General features: G+C 43.6%; 2 protein-coding genes across 4 annotated transcripts in view; one reads left to right on the top strand and one right to left on the bottom strand.

Moving 5' to 3' along the window:
* Positions 1-9,207, top strand: part of SERINC5 (serine incorporator 5) — a 52,210-nt gene extending 43,003 nt beyond the window's left edge. For all 3 annotated transcript variants that reach the window (XM_049794564.1, XM_049794565.1, XM_049794566.1), the window contains 3 exons: positions 1,349-1,388; positions 2,064-2,211; positions 2,509-9,207. In XM_049794564.1, coding sequence (XP_049650521.1) covers positions 1,349-1,388; positions 2,064-2,211; positions 2,509-2,656 — 336 coding nt within the window. In that variant the 3' untranslated portion in view covers positions 2,657-9,207. The remainder of the gene's footprint in view (positions 1-1,348; positions 1,389-2,063; positions 2,212-2,508) is intronic.
* A 3,503-nt stretch (positions 9,208-12,710) lies between these two features.
* Positions 12,711-21,348, bottom strand: part of THBS4 (thrombospondin 4) — a 40,668-nt gene continuing 32,030 nt past the window's right edge. The window contains exons 16-22 of the mRNA XM_049794404.1: positions 19,642-19,835; positions 19,166-19,344; positions 18,185-18,233; positions 17,889-18,085; positions 17,201-17,373; positions 14,897-15,036; positions 12,711-12,906 (exon numbers count right to left, since the gene is read on the bottom strand). Coding sequence (XP_049650361.1) covers positions 12,845-12,906; positions 14,897-15,036; positions 17,201-17,373; positions 17,889-18,085; positions 18,185-18,233; positions 19,166-19,344; positions 19,642-19,835 — 994 coding nt within the window. The 3' untranslated portion in view covers positions 12,711-12,844. The remainder of the gene's footprint in view (positions 12,907-14,896; positions 15,037-17,200; positions 17,374-17,888; positions 18,086-18,184; positions 18,234-19,165; positions 19,345-19,641; positions 19,836-21,348) is intronic.

Genomic DNA, 21,348 nt, shown 5'->3' with positions numbered 1-21,348 from the left:
CAGCCAAATTGGGCTACCCCAAATGTGGTTTTACACAGCGTCCTTATACCCTTCAAGCATTCAAGTATAGCATGGTTCAACTAACACCCACACCACCGATTACTAGTCATAGTAAAACTTTGCAGAGCAACTATATTTCTCCAGTGCTCTTGCCGCTTGCCTATTGATCCAGACCTCCCTGGAGTCAGTCTTGCAATAGCTACTTACCTATGATGCTGGGAGGGTTTCAAAGATGTGTTAGAGGGGCTAGGATGCTGGCATTATCTTGGTTGTCCAGGGATATCTTTTAACCTTTATGGACAGCTCTAAGCTTCCAAGAAGCAAAGTCTTTATTTCCAGGGCCGGGCTGTCCTTTAGTTTGTTTGACTTAAGGATGAACAATACCAAAGTCTCCAGTAAAACTCCACTGCTTCATTACATTGCAGTGTATACTGTGAACTAATATATTTTAACACAGTTAATAGACTTTGATGCTATAAAGACTGCTTGATGTAACAGTTAGGGGAGGGAATTTTCCTAACAGGGTTCATTGTCTTCATCAGACCACGACCAAAATAAATCCCAGAGTAGGATTTTATCAGAACAAAAAACATTGGTGATGCACTACAGAAAGTGCTGACTTGTACTGTGGTCTGGTGCAGAAAATGCACTTACTTACATATTTATTGAGTGATTAGCGCCCTTTTCACATTTATGTTACCACTCAACACAAAAAGTGTCAATTTCAACTTCCCTTTTTCCATCAGTTAAAAAAAAATATCTTCATTTAAATAAAGCAGTAAAGCCAGCTTTCTGCTTTTACTCATTCTGCTTGTACTCATTCTGGCTCCATTTCAGCAAAATCTTGGAAAGATAAGTAGATTTCTGACTTTGCTTCTGCAGTTGTGATTTCCAACCCATGCAGCAGGGTTTTAAAAGTTCTTCATACTTTCATTTCAGTAGAGAAATTTTTTATTTAAAAAGAACTTAGATGCAAGTCTGAAGAGGTGAATCCCCTCTGAACTGCTAATGTGCAACTGCTTTACTGTAGCTTTTCCACCATTTTGTTCTAATTATTTGCACCAGTGTTTGACCTTGAGTTACGTGAAATGGGTAGAGTAATTCTTAGAGAATGGTTAATTTGCTCCAAATCTTACTGAGTAGGTTTTTCCAAAGCTTAGAAAATGCTCTGTTATTAACTACTTGGCTAATCCTAATTTCAGTTTTGTGCTGGTTGGAAATACAAACCAGACTTTTCTGGTTTGTCTGGTTATGTCTGTAGCATAGACATAACAAACCTTCCTTCACCAACTGTTCTGCTTCTTTGCTGTAGCACAGATTCTTACCCTTCCTGTTTTCTGTTCCACAGGTAGCTCGTTGCTGCTTTTGCTGTGTGCCTGACGGAGACGGTAATTACATTTTCAATGCACAATTTACCTGACTTGTGGCTTTCAGACTAAAGCCAAGACAGTAAGGACACAGCTGCGGAGAGCTGCTTGTATCGTTGTTCTGTAGCATATTGAACTGAAGCAGCTGAAGTTCTCAAAGTTAGGCTACGGAAGGACGCAAGGGGTGTAACAATACCATTTTAAAACAACAAGCTAGTTAATAATTCCTTACAAGACATTTCATTACTGCAACATACAAAAAGTAATCTCTGCTCTTTGCATGCTTATGGGTGTGATTTACTGCTGGAATTTTGGCTCAGCAGCTCTGCAGGGACTGCAGTTCACGAGTGAGTTAGGAAGGGAGTGTCCTGTTTGCAGACCTGATACAATCAGGGTTATCAGCTTGGACTTGCCAGAAGAGTATCATACAGGTAGAGCAATTTAAATGACACGAATGCTCAAAAACTAGCCAGTAGGCCAGGAAGCTGATACAAGGCAGGATTTCAGTGAGAGCTGAATTTCTTTTACTAAAGGCTTAGGCCCATGCCCTGAGGGCAAGGAAGTGTTCAAGTGTTGCTCTGTATCACACTTTTCTAAATCACACCATAGGTGTTTGCTGTGTTCTTTTTGAAGTCAGCTGCCGTTTTCAGTTCTTACTAAATTTGCAAATGCTTTCTTGTTTCCTGTCTCATACAGCTGATGCTGAAGACCACATTGAAAAAAGGGGAGGCCAGACTGTGATTTATGATGAGAAGAAAAGCACGGTGTACAGTTATGCCTACTTCCACTTTGTTTTCTTCTTGGCTTCGCTCTACGTGATGATGACAGTAACTCATTGGTTCCAGTAAGTGTATTTCTTTAAAGCTGAGTAATGTCTCCGCATTGAGAGGGGAGATGTGAGTGGGAACTTCTGCCATTAGCGTGTCTTCTCTCCTTAAGTAAGAAGCTGGAAGAGGTGTTACAAGTCCTTCCTGGGTGATTCTTGAGCAAGATCTTGCTCTATAAAGGGCTGCTGTCCCCTGCTTCATGTCTGGGTTAACCTAGTGGAAGTCTGTGACCCACTTGGAAAAACAGAGGATACTGCAGTCAGAGATATGAATAGTGAGTTTATTGCTTCTTTTTTTTTTTTTCTCGTTAACAGTTATGAAAGTGCTCAGATTGAAAAATTCTTCACTGGAACCTGGTCCATCTTCTGGATTAAGATGGTCTCCTGTTGGTTTTGTGTCTGTCTGTATTTATGGACTCTCATTGCTCCACTCTGTTGCCCAACCAGAGAGTTCTCAGTGTGAACACTCAGAAGATCCTTCCATGTTTTTATCTTTTTTTTTTGTTTTGTTACAAATAAAATACAACAGTCATTTTGCAAGGAGGAAACACCTATTGCCCACTTATCCTAATGTACCAGTTAGTAACTTTTTAGTCAGACTAAACAAACGATTGAAGACTTTTTTACCCTTTTTTAATTGTCATGAACAAGCATTGCCCAAGGGAACAAATCTGTCCCAAAAGTTTGTAATGCTGGTGTGTGGAGTGTAGGAAACACAGTTGTTGCATAAACTGGAATAAGTGAAATGCTTTTCAAATAACTGACAAGCTTTCTCTGGCTTCATTGGCAAGAAAAGAAAAAATCATGGTGCAGATATATCTTCTTCCTTCCTGTGAATGTTGGGTATCTTCTGGCAAATATGCATTCCTTTTTATACTCTTTTATTAGCTCTTTCTTTTACAGTTTGCAGTGATGATTTGGACTGCTGTTTTGTACAGCATATAATTCTTGTCAGTAGTATACAGATATTTTTTTCTGAAAACATAACTAATTACTTCTGTAGAAATAGAGAATATGTAAGAATTCAACTGCCAAAGCATCTACTAAAATTTGTTTATCTAAATATTAAATATATTAAGTTATTGTATACCTAGATTGAGAAAGGAATGTACCAATGATAATAGAGTATTTATTCTGTTATAACTTTAAAAGGCACCTGAATATTTTATGCAATTCAGATCTGGTCTGATTGTTAACAGAAGGGGATTTCTAACACAAAAATTCTTAAACTCTGAATTTTGTCTACCTTTGCTTTGCCAGCTCACTTAAACTGCAAGCTGTGTGTACTGCACAGGGATTCAAGATACGGTACATTCTTTATTCAGAATGTTTGCTGTTGAGAAAATGCTAGTTACAGGAGCACTGCCAGTCGCTGTTAAATTTAAAAGTGGAGTGCTCATTTACTTTTCTACCCTGCTGTTTCAATTTGTGTCTAAAGATCTCCCAGGATCTTCAGTTCTGTTTCCATGACTAATTTTATAATATTTTAAATGCACTGATGGTCAGAAAATGACTATAGTGTGTCATCTTCCTTTTCTGCCTGTGTGTTGGTTGGAAAGTATTCTTTCTAACTACTATATTTTTATACTCCTCTGTTGATGTTAGTTTTGCTGTTGGGATGGGACTTAGCCAATCAATCCATTAATGGAGACTAAACTTCTTTTGGAGAACTCCTATTCCAAGCAGTGGGGTAAGCAGTCAGAAAAACAAAACCAGAAGACACAAATGTAACAGCAGCTGCCTTAGTACAAATTACTAACTTGACAATGTTAAATCCTACCATGTAATTTTTATTTGCTTTAAGCAGATTATTTGGTGGTAGAACGACAGCTCAGATGCCGTAAATGCTAAATAAGGTTGAACCCACTATAGCTATCTACACTCCAGTGGGATGAATTAATGACATACGCTAGTCCCAGAGGTTTTTTCTTCTTTCTCTCTCTCTCTATATATATACACATACAATGTGAAATATGCAGGATATAAACAACATCAACTGATTTAGCAGTGCTCTTTTTGAAATATGATTGAGCCTTAAATCTTCACCCATTCTTTCTGCAAAACAAAGAAAAGCACAAGATAATGGCCAATGAGATGGCCAAAATACTTGCATGCCTTATTTGTTCTATTGCAATATTGATGGCTAATGCACACCTGGTGAGTAATCGTAATATAACAGATCTCAGTTCTGCTCATGTTTTCATTACCACTTTTAGCTGTCTTGTTGCTATGGTATCCTAGGGCTTCTGTCCTGCTTGGAGTTTGCTAGGGATGCGATCTTCCCAACCCCCTGCACTCTTAGGAAGTCTACAGGACTGCAGTCCTGTATAGTTACACCACCTATCCCAGTGATTAGAAGCCTCAAAGTACATCTGTCATGACATCTGAGGGACGGAGGATTCTGTCCAGAGGTGACTCTCTTGCTGGTCGTCTTCTTGTTTGCGCCTCGGGGGAAAAAAAGCAGTTGAAGCTTAGCTTTGACATTGAGTTAGAAAACCAACAAATAGCTCTGGAGAGGGGGGCATGTTTTTTTCTTTTGCTTCTGCTGGGAGTTCTGATCTCACCAAGAGCTCTGCTGGCATGGGGGCCCGTCAGTATGTCTCTGCCTGCATTTGGAGTCCACCCACACAGATCCTTCTGCAGTTGAAAAAGGCCTTTTTTAATGCATTCACAATCTAGACGCCTTTATCTGTCCCATCTCTAAGATAAGAGCTTATGGGCTGTGCAGTGATGACTAACAGTTGTCCCACCTAACTCATAGCAGCTATTCTGACAAACAGTCTTGATCCAGTGCTAGAGCTGTGAGCTGCAGCTGAGATAGTCCAGGCTCTAGCTCCTCCCTTGGCAAATGCTGTTCCCTAAAGTATAGAGGCTCGCAGGAATTGCCTTCTGGTGCCGTTTGTGTTGTACTATGAGAAACCAAGCATTTATTTTTTTTTTTAATTAGCAATGTTTTTTACAACAGAACAATCTGGGCAAGGAGCTCTACAGAAGGCAGCACGCATTATGTCAAGTTATAGGGCAGGGAATGGTAACTGTTCTCTGGTTCTGGTAGCAGACATCCCAGTGACAAATGTGTATGATCTTAATACATATCTTGGCCAATGGATGTTCTTATTTGTTTACGAAAACACTTATTTTATGTAGGCAGTATCAGCCTGCATGAGGACTTCCTGCACTTCCTTGTGCTTATTTTTTTTATAGTTTGTATTAAAGGAAATAGATTTTGCACAGAGGAAACAGGGTTGTAAGAGGAGAGTCCACAGTGAGCCCATTCTTCTTACACAGCAGTCGCCTCAGTTGCTCCTTCATCCTTCCCTTCCACCAACTATTGACCTTAAGCATCTACATCTGCGGGTATACATAGGGTGGGGATGGGGCAGTGCTTGAATACATTGCTTTGTCTGCTTCTGAGCAAAAGTTATGGGAAAAGATGCCAAAAATAACTTTTGAGGACCTGTGTGTCCATGCTGTGGCTCCAGATCCAGCTATGGATCTCCAGGCCTTTCAAAGGAATCAGTAACTGGTGGCACCTGGGTGTGCAAAGTCTCTCGTTCCTCAGTGAGGCATGGCTTCCTGCTGGCCAGGCAAATGTTACAGCCTTAGCATTCACTGTAAAATCTGTACTGTGAACTTCCATGTGCAACTACTTATCAAAATCCTTGGCTAGGGTCAAGGATTGAAATGCCCAGTTCATAGATTCCAAGTAGTTAATGCAAATGGGTTTTCTGAAACCTTTTTATGAAGTGCCTTCATACCTACTGCTGTGATAGTTAATAATTCTGGTGGCACTGGAACTGGAAAACCTGAACTGAGCCTGTGACTGGGTGATGCTGCCTTGTACGTTACAGCAGTGTGTACAAGACACACCCAGACCCGCAGTGCATGTGGAAGACCAAATAATCTGTGCTTGACAAACCTGGGGATGAGACTGATTCAGATATTCCTGTGCAGTGGAAGATGAACTGGGAAAACTTACAAATAGCCTGATGATTTTGTAAATAAATGAGTAGTTGTTGCTTACATTTAAATTCAAACTGTAAACAGTTAACTTTCTCTCCCCATACCTGAAAGTGCAGGTAACTGCTCTGCTTGAGGCAGTTAGCTGTGCAGTGTCTGTCCTGCCTTGTGCCACGATTGTTCATTGAATTTGTTCCCAGACATAAGTGAGTGGTGCAGCATTTCTGGCTCCTAATATTTTTGGGTTGTGTGAAGTGGGGAAGCTGTTGTTACAAAGAGAGGAAGGCTGGAGAACATGTCCTGTACTAAGTTTCCTCTAGTTAAACTTGAATTTGATCTAATATTATCATTTAATGGACTCTTGGAGGAGCAGACCGTGTTGGAAGAAGTTAGTTCTGCTGGGAAGGTGAAACAGTTTTATTGGTGTTCTCCTACTTTTTCAAATTTGCTATCATAAGAAAGGTTATTTGGAACCTCACTGCTGCACTGTCATCTGAGACTGGAACAATTTTAGTTTTTCTCCTGGAGGCAACCAAGAGCTGCAATCGTGACTGGTTCTTGTTCAGACTAAAATCAATGAGACAGACTCAGAGCAAGTCTCTGAATCCAAATAGCTGGACTAACAAATGAGACCATAAAACCTTACCAAGAACGTGTGGAAAGCAGATGGATATGCTTCTTTGCTGTTCACCACCTAGTTCCTCAAAGTGCGCAGGCAGCCCTTGCAGCTGGATGCTAAGTAAGGAACTCCACTGTGATTACACATCAGAATTATTACATGTTTGTGATACTCTTAGCTTTGTATTTCAAGCATTTCCATGAGGATCAAAAAGCTCTTACTTGCCCAGCTAATTTGGTAAATCCTGGCTGGGTTGGGCCACTTTCGTCTGAAACGGGTAATTCAGTGTTGCTGATGTATGCGTAGTCCAGAGAGAGGGCTTATCCCCTCACAGAATTGTGAACACTGCATGTCTATTTATTTATTTATTTTGTGTTTTAGCACCTTTTTACAAATCTAGAAGCGCTTTGAGGTTATAAGCTATGCACATATAACTGCTTTATCAGCCACTGGTGCAGCCATTTCTGGGCTAGAACACTGCTATTAATGAAGCAACCATTGCACTTGTGAAAAAGCTATATTTTAACAGTTCTCCAGTTTTGACCAATGGATCAGGAAAATTTGGAAACTCAAGACAGTGCTGCTTCAACTTTGTCTAGCAGCCCACAGTATCCTGGGCATCTCTGAACACATTGGTAGCAAAATAATCCACTGACTGCTTTTAAAACATGTTATAAAGATTTTATGCTATAAACTGTTGGGCTTTTCTCCTAAACAAGTTGATGAAGCAAAATACCACGAGACTGTACCTGTGTGGCTAGATGAACAAGATTATCTGCAGCTAAAATTTTGCTCTCATCTTTCCTTCTGGGCTTTAGAAGCAATGTCTTTTGCTTGTGGGCTGTATCTCCTCATTTTATTTGCCTATTTCTCCTTGGATTTGTTTTTTGAAGGCATTGTAAACCTGCTTCACTCCCATTCTGCTTCCTGTCAAGTGGAATGTCTTTGGTGCTAGAAACTAGCAAAGACTTCTTTGCCAGCTGTTGTTGATCCTTTCCTTTTTATAGCAGGACAACCTGCAGTGTTGAAGCAAAGTCAAGGATCACAGTTTATTATATGGATCAGTTTTCCTCTGTGAAAACTGCTTCTTTGTTTTCTGAAGTGGCCTACAAGTTCTCGTGGGAGGAAAACACATAATCAGTGCCATGACATTTTACTTCGTGTTTTCAATTTTGTGAACAGTAGCTTGAACTGAGTGTTTCACGTGACCGTACAAGAGGAATGCCAGGGGTCAAGCGCTTTAGAAAGCTTTGGCTTTTTGTGCTTGTAACAGGCTGCATAGCTGGGGAGCTGGTATGTCTCTGCATTTTCAACATCCTGATGGCAGAATGCCGAAGTGCCCCAGGATGGGGATACAGACACACTGTGCAGGGTTTGAAGTAGAAACTTTGGGAGACTGGCATGACGTCTGCTTTCTAATGCCCAAAGAAACTCTGTAGGTTTCAAGCAGGCCTTAAATCCAGGGGGTTTTTGTTGGTTTTTTTCCCTCAAACCTGGTTTCAACTCATTCCACACCTGTTCAATAATGTGATTTTTAAAAAGTTGGAATTTATTTCAGATATAAGCCACGCTGGCTTCCCCTCATTTGCCAGTCTCCGACAGCTTCCCATGCCGTAGTGTACAGCCATTTGCACAGACTTCTTCAGAACCACAGTCGTCAGCTTTGAAACCGCTCCAGCAGCTTAAAGCTTCCAGGGCTTTTGCTCACCAGAGCTGCAGGGTGCAACACTGCAGCTGCGCTTTTGCCAAAGAAGCCCCAGTGTGAAGCCAAGAAGAATTTTGGAAAGCTGTGGGGAAATAATGTCTCATTACTCATAACGTAGCTTTATTTTTCCTCTTACTGATACATGTCCAGGTGCTTAGGTGTCATTGGACATCCATGCAAACTTAAAGTGAGGAGAACTAACTCTCAGAGAAAATTGTTCAACTTTTCATATACAAGCTGAGAAAATATTTACTAGGAACATATGGGTTCACTGTCTACTTTTTGTTTACCACCAGTGAGTGGTGTTCAGTCTCATATATACAATGTTTGAAAACTGGATGCAAAGTAGTCAAAATGTAAACACTTTTTCTTAATGGTGAGGGGTTTTTAATTAGTCTTTTTCCAGGTTCTTAATATCTCAAGGGAACTTTTGGTGTGTATGTGTGGTTCTATTTTATTACGCTGTAGCCCAGTGAAGTGGAGGTTTGCTAGTTTATTTAACATTTTTTGGGAGTGTTGTGATCTGTAGTAACTGTAACACTTTGACTTTTAAGGATTGGTAAAGATTTCAGATTTGTTAAGATTTTAATTTTAAAATAGTCAACAGCTTTGCCTTTTTAAAGCATGTTAATGGTTTTTATGGACACTTCCTTTTGTATACTGAGTGATTGTATTGTTATAGATTCAATGTTTAATGGACCAATAAAGTTTTTCTTACATTTGAAATTAATTGTTGTGATATATAAAAGTTGAAAAGTCAACTCATTCTAGAGATACTGTAAAAATATATGAATATATGAGCTAAGCAGTTACAGAGCCAGTAAAAGTGAATTGGTTGATCTTTTTGGTTCACTGCATTTGGATGTTAACAAAAAAAATGTTGGCCTATGGAGTATTACATGGATCTGCTGTCGATGTTATTTTTGTATTCCTCCAGAGCGTGATCTCAGAAGATGGCAGACTGCAGAGATTTGTCCATGGCTTCTGCTGTGTACAATCCAGCTCTCTGGGATGTGTCAGATCCTCTGACAGTGCAAACAAAATATTTTCCAGGCCAAGTATAGCACTGAAGCCCATGCAGTTGTTAGAAACAAGGATCTCTGATCTTTTTTTTTCTCACTTGCCCAGATGGTGGGGTGGGCAGCTGCTGAATTTGACACCTAGATCTGCACCAGGGAAGGTTCTGCATCTCCATGGGTCCTGCTCTTGCTTCTCCCTGTCCACGTTCGGGCTGTTGTGGAGTCCTGCTGCAGCCCGCCTGCTGGCACAGGCTGCACTTCTGCCGCAGAGCTGACCGGACCCACACCAGGACACAGGTTCCTTGTGGTTATGAGAAACCGGTGACCAAGTTTCAAAGGGTCGAATGGCGGCTGCCATTCTCTGTGCAGCTCTGGTGCACAAGAGGGTTCTGGTGCATGTTGCTGGGAGGGTATGCGGTTTTGCCAATGTGCAAGGCAGAGAACAGTTCTCAAGTGGTGCCAACGGTCTGCGAGAGCCGACCGCCTTTGCTCAGCAGCCTCCCACCGGTCTGCTGACCCCTGCCTTCACCCCACCCTGCAGCATCCTGGCAGGATGTTCTCTTCTAACCAGGAGATGGTCTTTAGGGAACAGAAGTGTTTGAAGTGTGTTTGTTGTGGCCTTGGTAGCACACAGGAAAGGGTTAACCTTTGGTGAGACGTTAGACCCTGGTGCAGGAGCCCCACGACTCTGAGCTCCAAAGTAGTTGCAGCTGCTGCTCCAGCTGAGTGCAAGCCCTGCTGCGCAGGCGGTGGGGGCAAGAGCGAGCTACATGTTTGATTTTAAAGATGTGTGATTGCAGCATCTTTACTTGCCAGAAGCCACACATGGAGCTATGCCTGCGTTGCACAACAGTCCAGAAAGAAGTGGTGGTGCAAGAGGAGCTTGTTCAAAGGCTTACACAGGGCCGACCGCACAGCCTCTGATGGGAATGTGAGGGGCGGGAGGTTTCCCAAGCCCAGACTATGACCTTGGGGCAAATCTTTGCAACAGCTGGACTTGCTGTTCCTGAACTTGCAGGCTACCCAGCAGTTGGTGTGTCAACGCTACAGACATAGTGAGCTCCGGCAGCCCGTTGTAAGCTCCCAACAGCACCTTCTGAAACAAAAGTTCTCGTTGGCTGAGCTGTGACTGGTTTCTGTGGCTACCAGTTGAGCCAGCCAGTATGTTTTCTGCCAGGGAAGGCCAGAAGCTCACAGCTTTATGCAATTACCTTTGACAGTGCTAGAGCCAGAGCCGGAATTTCATCTTGCAGCCTCTGGTGGCATAGAGAGCGTGGAAATGGGCAAGCTCGAAGGTGGCAAACTGGTGTGGCAAGCAGCCAGGGTGCTCCCGTCTAGGCCGCTGTGGTGGGAGGAGAGCCTCTGGCTGCAGGCAGGAGGGCTGGGCGGAGGTTCCGGGGCTGGCAGGGGTTCTGGGACCAGCTGCCGTCATGTTTTGTGATGGAGCTGACGTGTGCTGCAATGCTCTGACCAGCACGTGCCGCAGGCAGGTCGGGGTGGGCCAGGCCTGTCGCATCCACTGTGAGGACACCACTTGGGCAAAAATGTATGTACTGCAGGCCCCGGCCGTGGGGTGCCCTGGCGGGGGTGGGGGGCATAGTACAAGCAACTGCCTTCTGCCTGGATTGCACCCAAACCATTCAGAGAGGATTTCTGGCTGGAGAAGGGGCTCCATCCAGTGAAATGCAAGTGCATGATAAGGACAGTGTAAATTTGCTTTATGGTCTGTGTTCTTGTTCATGAATGATACTGCAGTTTCAGCCTGTGTTCAGCTAGAAGAAGATGGGTGTTTTTCACATCTTTTAAGCATAGTTTGATAATGACCTCTGTGTTGTTCTGAAGTAGCCTTTCAATCCTCTGTTGAAAACCTGGTGGGTGAAGTTATGTTTAGTGAAGCCAAGGGGAAAGGAGAACTGGAACTGGAGGATCTTTCACGATGAAGCACCGTGCCAGAGGAATACTCCTGTGTCGTGCTCTTTGCTGTGGGGCTCTGGAATCATAGGACAGGTCCCAGGGCTGTGCTGCTCCCAGAAGCCTTGGCAGTGGTGGACAAGCCTGCGGTGAAAACTCTTCCCATACCCCAAGCCTTTGATAGCACCATAGACCTTAAGGGTATTTTTATTGTACTGAGAACAGGAAACTTTTTCTTTTTTTTTTTTTTTAAACTCTCAGCTGATAATTTAACTCAGCATTTCCCCTGTATTCTTGTGCTGGGAAAAAGCCATGGCTGTCCATCCATTTTCTCAGAGCTACTTCTGATTTTTAAAACCCTCACTGTATTCGCCTGCTGTGTATTTCCTCCCTCCTCCTCCCCCCAGGCTGAAGTACTGTTTGCCATTGTCCTTTTTACTCTCCTATAGGCTGCAATATCCTGCCCTTCACCTGTCTGTGGAACTTGTCCTCCCTTCCTTTCCTAGCTCCATTTTGAAAAGGAATACTGCAGTAGAAATGCACACAGCATCCAACACCTTTCTATACTTTAAATTATAGAGTACATTGTGATACAATTTTTTTGGCTTTTTGTTCTCCGGTCCTTTCCTAATGGTTACTAACACTTAATGCAGTGGTTTGAGTTTTTAACTCGGTGACATTTTTGTAAGACTGTAGTACCTGCTGAGATAGATAGCTTGGCTCTGAGTGGGAACAGCAGGTGAAAGCCTGGCTTTGTGTATGTGAAAATTAGGATTATTTTCTCTCCATAGGTGATTCTGCATTTATCTTCATATGTCTTTTTTTTGTTGTAGTCACATGCAAGTCATAAGATGTGACTACAATGCCCTGCAGTCAGCATTTATGCTTTTATAGGATGTGGCAGTGTTACTCATAGTTTTCTGGCAATAGGAGGGCAGGGAGGTCTAACAGAGTTCTTAGAGGAGGTCTGCCAAAGTCCAAAGGAGTTAAACTGCCCTAAAGGAAATAAAACTTTTTCTTAGCAGGACTGGAAAGGTACTAAGAAGCCCTTGGCTTGGCCAGACAGTTCCCAACCACTTCATGCTGAGATGCAACCTGTTGTTTTTGACACATTGCAGATAGGCAGAATCGTGCTTTCATCCCCACCCTGTTTAATATAGAATCCGAAATGGCAATAGATTCAAACTTCTCCTGAGAATGTTTTAAGCTAGTGTCACTCTATTACATGCTGTTCCCTAGATTTTAGGGCAAATCTGAAAACAAGGAAGCCCCGCTCTATTTTGTCTCCTTTTTATTTTCACTTTTATACAAAAAAAAAGTTGTGACAGTCACATCAATGAGAACAAGCTGCGGTGTGCACTCTTAAAACAGTCATATAAGGATTTAAAATACATTGTTTTATTGTTTGCAATAGCAATGTTAGTTTGCTTTTCCTTCTTAAATATCACCAACGCCAAATTGCTGAGCTTGAAATTCTTGAAAGTCCTCTGGGATGGTGTCTGAAAACAGGAAAACGTGCAAAAGTTTAGTCTCTTCTGACAAAATCAAGGAGCACTGAAATTAATGAGTTACCCACTTTTTTTTTTTTTTTAGGTAATATGCCTTCTCTTTTGTTTACACATTAAGAATGAACAGGGAATGTTTTCAGTTTTAGCTGTACACCACTGAGAAGCACAGAGCGGCTAACAAGACAGTGAGTGCTACAGAGCCAGCCCATAATGGAGTACTATCAATCTTCAACTTACATTTCCACCTGAAAACTTTGTGGCTTCCACTCTTACATTTTTTATTAATAGGTACTGACCAGAAAGGCAGAAAAAGTGGATGTCTTGCTCTGTACCCCAAACATGTTCGTAGCGTCAGCATCTCTATTTTTCACGTATTCTAATTCAGCTTCCCTGTGATGGTTCCCCACACCACAAGAAGGGACAGAAACATTAATCCAAGGACCAATAGCAACTGGTAGAAAAACTTCAAAGTTGGCGAAGGGAGCTGGAGCTGGGTCAATGTCATAAAAGTAACTACAGTTCTGTTTGAAGCATTGAGTTTGCAGTGTGCTTTTGCCAGATCCCAGAACATTTTGAGTGCCACAAAGCTAACCTGCAGGCAAAGCTAAAGCTGTAGCCAGAGATGGAGCCATAGCAATGATGTTCAACTGCATGACCTCACCTTTACTCTGGTTATTTCCACCCTGATGCAGGATAGGTAACTCCAAACTCAAAAAGGGATGTAACTATATAAATACACACAATATAGAAAAAAAAGAGGCAAGTCCTTTGCTTTTTGTTGATCACTTCTTTTTTTTTTTTGAGGGTTGAAAATTCTTTTTAAGCTTTTTCTGCAAATGTAGGAACTTGTCTGAAATGAAAGCAGGAATATTTGGGGACTCCAGAGTCTTCTTCGAGTGGGTTTCGTTGACTTGCTGCAGCACCTGCAGCAAAGCCACTGCCTTGCTCACTGCCAGGAAAGTATCTGTGACTTCAGTGGCAGCTTTGAAGCATGTTTTCTGGGAAGCCATATAGTGTTTGAGACTCTTACCAAGTAATTTGTAATTGTAAGCAGCACTGCCTAGAAGTTCCTCTGTTTAACCATGACCTCCAAGCACCAGCCTAGGTGTACTGAGTGCCCAAGAGACAGAGTCCATTGCCCGAACAAGCTACAGAGCCAGGGTCTGGCTGTGCAGTGCTATCTGCTGCAGACCTGGGCTAGGCTTCTTGGATCCACAGAAAGCAGACAAGGAAACTATTCCAGCTTGGCTGGTAACCTGTTTCCTAAGGCTGCCTTGGTTGGGTCAGGGTTGATGCTGAGAGGAGGGGGGCAGCCCTTCCAATTCCACTTCAAGCTAGCTGAACTGCTGCCAGGGCAGAAATACCCTGACATGACCAGCTTCTGTGTGAGTAACCAAGGTTTGAGTTATTCCATATAGTGGGAGATCAGGGCTAAGCTGCGAGGCTCTTACACTGAGGAGCAAGCCAGCACACTCCCATAGAGTCTGAGAAGGATTCCTCCAAGGGAGGAAGGGCATCTTATGGTCTTGTCCTCCCACAGACAGGAGCAACCAGCAAGTGCACGAGTGACACTGACAGCTGGTGACTGATCCCACTGGCTCTCTGGGTTTATTTCACCTTGTATTCAGAGCTTGAGGCATCCTACATACATGATGGCCTCAGTATATTGCGCATGTACAGCTCACATGGTTGGTTGGTTTTAAATAACGCTTCTAATTCTCTGATGACAGCTATACTACTTAGTTGGCACAATCTCTGCAGCAGAGTGACTGCTCTGGGAGGAGTGGTTGTGAGGTGTTAGTTCCGTCTGGCTGGGCTGCAGTGTGCTGCTGGTGTCGGGGGAGGCGTTTCACAGCTGTGAATAACTTGCAAATGAAAAGCAAAGGAAAGGATGCAAAATGGCTTAATCCAACAGCCACACTACCAGTTCTTCATGGTCACTTGCTAGTTGTTAGCTAAAATGACATGAGAGCAGCATTACCATTGCAGCGATATTTCAGGTTGGACCAGATAATGTTTTCCTGAGAGAAGCAGAAAACTCCAAGCCGTCCTCCACGCATTGTGGTGTCTATAGTTACACCGGAGTCTGCCACTAGGTCGGAGCCTTCATAAAATCTTGCCCTGAATGAAAGCAAACAGAAGCTCTGTTAGGTCTTTTCCAAGGCTGCAACATTCATAGATGTATTTTCATTATCCGTGGTGACCCAAGCCTTCGACGCGCTATCCCCCTATCTAGCCCAGGCAAGAAAAAGCAGTTAGGATAGCTCTCGGTAGGCTGGGGACTGGAGCAACGCTGCACGCTGGCAAGAGCTGGGCAGGGAGAGCATTTGGTGGTGGTTGTTTTTTTACACAGCCTACAAAAGATTTGGAATATTTTTCTCCTGTAGTTAGTCAGGCTGAGAGCTTTAACTCTTGAAAAGTTCCACAGTCAATAGTTACAGGAGAAAGGGAGAACCAGATTAGATCGGTTGAGGAAGGCCAGATGGTATTGCCTCACACAGTTTGAAGCTAAACTTTTTCCTTTTTAAATAGGCAAAAATTCAAACAAACCATTTGGAATCTTAACTTGACTGTGAGATTTCTTTAAAAATGTGAATATGATTAATTCCAGGAACAGTTTTGATGATCTGGCATCTTCTTGTTAGAAAACCCATCGTCAAATTCCCAAATATCTCTGGGAACAGCTGCGCCCTGCCAGCTCCCCAGTGTGTGCCCTGTATGGAGGGCTTGAGCAGGACCACACTGGAGCCAACTGAGCTGTTGCAGCACTGTTTACACCAGGTCCTCAGCCTCAGGGGTACTCGGTAAACGACTTAAGAGGGCGACGAGCCTGGAGGCCCCTGTTTTGGATGAGGACACTGCTGGTCTGACATGCAAGAAAATAGTGAGTGGTGAAGGGAAAGAAAGTTCCTGTGTCTTTTCATAAAATAAGAAAAAAAAAAAATTGTGTTACATTCCTGAGTTTATTTCCTGATTTGCTGAGGCAGTTCAAAAGTATCTGTACAATGAATAGAACTCGTTGTCTTTCAAATTTCCGTGGGAGAGGCTGGCTCAAGTGACTTTTTCCTAGGCTTCCTTGAAGCCTCAGAAAACCTTTGCTAAACACATTATGGTCTATGGCATCTCGCCTAAACAGACCATAGTGAGATGTGGACAGAGAGCTGGCAGACGTTCGCCTTAGGCCTGGCTGCCTTTAGTTTTTAAAGGGTTGTGTGACAGTGACTTTGCTACCTTTCCCAGTTGCAGGGGGCATTAATTAGGCTGGCTCAAGAGACTGCAACCACAGGCAGATGTTTGCTTGTGAAGCAGCTTCACGAACAGCTTGGTCTGAAAAATGTTGCCACCCAAGATCTATTCACTGCTTCCCTGTGGCTGGGACACAATAATTGACTTTATAAATGTTCTTAATCCATTTTAGCATAAAGTCAAACATACGCACTCCAATTACCACTGAAGATGGTGCTTTGCACCAGGGAAGTAGAATAATTATACCATCAAGTTACTGCATCTCAGCTGCAGGGTGGTGATTTTTTGAAGAACAACTGACTCTACCTGTATTTCTGTTCTATTGTAAGGTTGCAAAACCTGAGCTGATGATGCCAGAGCAGTTTATTTTTTGCATTTTAACATCAACCATGATCTACAAGTATAATTCCTGCTGATCTGGATGTTGCGGAGTGAAACGTTTCCTCCTGAATGGTGAATTTTTTATTTTTTTTTAAATAACTATTTTTCCCCAAAAATAACAAAATAAGAATAGATAACATGCATTACGTAGCTTTGACAAACTTTCTGAATATATGCTGTGTAATCTCAAATCTATCACATCAGGATAATCACTGATCTTGCAATCTCAACCTTTAAGTGGACAACTTTTATTAATTCTGTTATCCCAGAATATGTAAATGAACTATCACAATTCCAGAAAAAAATATTTTAAAAGATCAAAATTAATTAATTCTGAAATGCATTGTTTTTCAGATCAGTGGCCAGTAGTAGCTCGGAAAACAAGGTATTAAAGCCAGAAAAGGGCTTGTTAAGGTAGGGCACAGTTACAACAGCCAGATGGTAGAAAACCTCAGTTACAAACAGGCTTAGCTTGGAATTGTCTTTCCTAGGAAAAGAACTGCAGGCTGAATTTCAAAAGTCTAACCTGTTATAAGGCTTTATCAGTGCAAAGTCCAGACAGACTACAAATTCTTAGGTTATCATCTGAATTAGGTGTTGAGAAACAACAGTTTAGGCAGACATGCATCTGCACTCTATCTATCCTTTCCTCTCTTACCTGATATAACCGATCTGGGGTCTGTGCTGCAAGAACCAGCGGTAGGAGACTTTGTCTTTCCACCCTACATTTCGGGGGTCCTTCCACAGCAGCCTGACCTGATCACTGGTGTCGCCTGTGTGCCAGAGGGAGTTGCGGAGGTGCTCGCCAGGGCCTGTCTTGGATTTCACAGCCTGCAGAAATACAATTTTCCAATGTTGACCACAGAGAATTGTTACTTTCAGGAGCTCTGTCTTTTTGTAGTGGGGAGCAGGTCTGCAGAAGCACCCTCCCTCCTGCTCACAAGCCCCTAGCTTCTCTTGGATAACTGCAGCCAGTGCTTGCATGGAGAAGCAGCTGAGTACCTGGACCAAGGAGAAGGGAAGCGGTTTGACCAATTACAGTCAGAGCACAATGACAGCAGAGACTAAACACTCCAGCTGATGAGCAGGGGCAAGACTGGAGATGAAGTTCCTTAAAAATGGTGCTATTAAAAGGGCTGTGTGGCAGCCGCCTGACTTGGAAGTTTTGACACCTGTTGCAGGGAGAGAACAGCAGTAACATGCAATGCAATGGCTTGGCCAATGCACGGCATGACGGCTTAGCCCATGGCAGTCAGATGGTAGGGTGGCATGGCCAACAGATGGCAGGATGGTGTAGCCAGGCTGTGGTGACCACTGTGTCCCCAGCTAGGAGCCACGACCAGTACCTTTAGCTGAATGCCAGGCTCTGCAACAGCTCTGAAGGGAGTCGCTTGCCAGTATGTCTGTTCAGTCTGTTTCCACATTACCACATAAAAGCTAGAGCTGTCTTGATAACCAAAAATAAAGCCAGCGTAGTCGTCATCTGTCACCGTGTTCACATGAAAAGTGCCCTCAAAGTCAACGCCATTAAAAGCTGTGTAACCTGAGGATATACAGAGGTTAAAAACAAGTCTGCAGAAAATGCGTTCACATGCTCTAAGTTTTCTGCTGTAAAATGTCAATCTCGGAAGTGGGTACATACCAACAGCAAGGCCAGGATCGCTGTTCATAGTCTGCACAATTTCCATGCCCTGTAAGAATAAATTCAGGGTGGTTAGTGTGTGTGACAAGCTGGGTTGGCTAAGCCTGGCAGCCTCTTCTGGCATCCCTCTAGCACCCCTCCACCCATCTCCTCCATTTGCTCACAACCTGTCTGTAACACTTGTAGCTCTGAATTAAAATGAGAACTATAATCAAATACTAATGTTTCAGCTGCTTGTGTGCCCTGAGTCAGGAAGGATTTTTCTTTTCCCATTGCAGAATTGGCCATACTGGTACTCTGATACTTTCTTTCCCTACCCCAATCTTCTGGAAATCACTGAACCTGGTGAGAATTGGAGAAGGGACTGGGCCAGGGGTGTCAAAAGAGGGCTGAAGGCAGGAAGAGAGCTTTTTCTAGGCTTAGCTCATACAGTTTGATCATGGAGTTCAGGATTAAACTGCCTGCCAGGACTGGGCGAAGGAAGGCAGAGCTGGCTCAGCAGAGATGGTGGCAATGGGAATAAATTGCACATTCCTTGTCACTCAGAACACATTAGCCTTTTGAAGGCTAAAATTTGTTAGTGTAAATAACAGTTATTGGACTCCATCTAGGAGTAAATGCTCTGCTACCCAGCACGTCAGACTTTCAAATTCTGGGAAGGATTCATGAAATGGTTTCCTACAGAAATATTTCAATAGGATGACACGAAAGTCTTGTGTTTGCCTTCTCGGCAGCAGAGAAACCCACTCAGAACAAGCTGACCAGCCTGCAGTTATTTTAGATTATTGGGAGCATCCAGCTTCAAAGCTATCATATGCTGAAAGAAAGTTCCTTCATTATAATTCCTGTAAAATAGTCAATAAACCAACAGCTTCCAGTTTTCACTTGTTTGCCAGAGGTCCAGCAATTACAGAGACAGTTTTACTGTGGTTTTCAAATTATCTTTCTCAGACAGGTAAGAAAAAACAGATATATTTTTACCTGGTTCAGAACAACCCAGTTGGGATCAATCTGTGCATCTCCCTCTGGATCCAGCACCACTGTCTGATAGGCCCTGAAGTCTGTCAGGGTGATCTCTGCATTCTCAGGGCACACATCAATCCGATCAATCACTGTATCCTGGTCAAAATCAGACTCGCAGATGTCACCGACTCCATCGCCTGAATGCATTGGAGAAATGAAAGCAGATTTATGGTGCAGCAAGTAGCCACATCTGGCTGAGCCACTGGATCAGAGTGTCCGAGAAGCAGGTAGAGTCCCAGCCTCCATGGCTGCAGTGCCCGGGGAGGGGACCTGAGGACCTCTGCCTTGGCCAAAAGGCCCCTGTGTGTTGGGGCCCCTCCTGGGATGAGTGTATGCACACATGGAGACTGTGTCAGATCCTGGTGCGCATGTGCAATGCCTGGGGAAAGGTGTAGTGCCTAAGTACCGAAATGGCTCCTGAAGACCCATCTTACCATTATCATCTTCCTGCCCTGGGTTGGGGACCAGCCTGCAGTTGTCAGGGCCTGGGGGCAAGAGGTCAGGAATGCCATCATTATCATCGTCCTCGTCACACTCGTCACCCAACCCATCCTTATCCGTGTCCAGCTGGGAGCTGTTAATGATGGTGGGGCAATTGTCTGTGCTGTCCTGGTGCCCATCGCCGTCGCTACAAGCACAGAGACAAAAAGAAATGGTATGCCAGCATCAGCTCCTGCCTCTTCACGGGGGACAGCACGGGTGCCTGAGCAGCAATGCACTAGAGGCACCCCCAGAGCTGAAATAGACCAGTGGGGCACCACGACCTGGTGTCGCTCAGGTGGCTCAACAGCGAGGACACAAGGAACAAAGACTGTATGATAAGGTGGCAGGAGGATGAAGAGTAAGCCTGGAGCTATAAAAATACTCAGACAAGGAAAAGAAAAAGAAGCCTTACAGGGAGTGGGAAAAGACACCAGAGCCCAAGATCCCAGACAACATCCACTCCTAAAGGGCATGTAAGGCACATCTGACAAGTGCAGTGTCACCAATCAGAAGGCACCCAGGAGACAGCAAGAGCTTAACAGCTGGTGTCCCTTGTCACACGTTGTCCACAAGTGTCTTGGTGCTCATGAACGTGCAGGTGTGAGTGTGAATAAACATTTCTGAGAGACTCTGCATAAGCACCTGAAATCAGACTTGTTTAAAAACAAGCACCACTTTCACCCTATTACGTAGCAAGTTTTGTTACATTACAGTCACACAGGGCAGCAGCGAAGCAAGAAATAGAGGAAAAAGTCTCTAGCTCCCAAGTACCCCTCCAGCCCTTGGCTGCATCAGCTGGTTACAGTGAAGAGTTACCAGGAACAGGGACACAAACTATAGAAAAGTGTTTGGGAAGTTATAGGGCTGCATTTTTTCTCCATGCCAACAGTTAAGTGCATCTGTGCAAAAAAATGGCCTGAAGTCAGGTGTGTTTTGGACACGCACCATAAACAAAAAGGTTGCTGGTGATAAGCAGGCATGTTTCCCCTCAGTAGCTTTTTGCCTAGCACAGGCAGAGCAGAAGTGACAGGCAGCCAAATTAAGGCAGTGCTGCAGCTTATAGCTCTGCATATTCCCACCTATCTCTCCCTGCTTAAGAAAGGTGCTTTAATTTTAGGTCAGAGCAACTAATGTTTGCACATTCTTGAAATAAAATGCAATGAGGACCATGCACATATATCTGTTGCAAGGTTAGCCTCAGGGAGAGCTATAGCATTTCTACCAGGAAGCTCTTCATACACATTAGTTAGGTTTGAGGAGAAAAAGAAAACATGTCCTTTTTTAAAAAACCGGAAAAAACCAAGGGCATATCTACTTAAGAGTAAAACGGCTCCCAGCTGGGGATCTTGGCAACTACTGGCCCAAGACTGGGAGTGCTCCCTGTGGAGGCAGGGAAGTGGGCTCCCCACACTTACTGTCCCAGACAGCAGCACCAACAACCCTGGGGGTAGACCTTTGCAGCTGTCTGTGGCTGGTGAAACGCTGTGCCAGCACAAGATTTATCACTTCCCTTTCCTCTTGCTTTGAGAGGAGCACAGGGGAGGACTTGCCACCCCAAAAGCTGGTTTTGCAGAGGCTGCGTTCCTCCCTGAATGCTCAGGGCATGTAAAAGCCATAGAGGCGCCTTGTCACTCTTGCTGTGCTAAAGCAAAGGAGTT

Source organism: Accipiter gentilis, chromosome Z (assembly GCF_929443795.1).
Source record: "Accipiter gentilis chromosome Z, bAccGen1.1, whole genome shotgun sequence".
Lineage (NCBI taxonomy): Eukaryota > Metazoa > Chordata > Aves > Accipitriformes > Accipitridae > Astur > Astur gentilis.
This window is presented reverse-complemented; position numbering and strand designations above follow the sequence as displayed.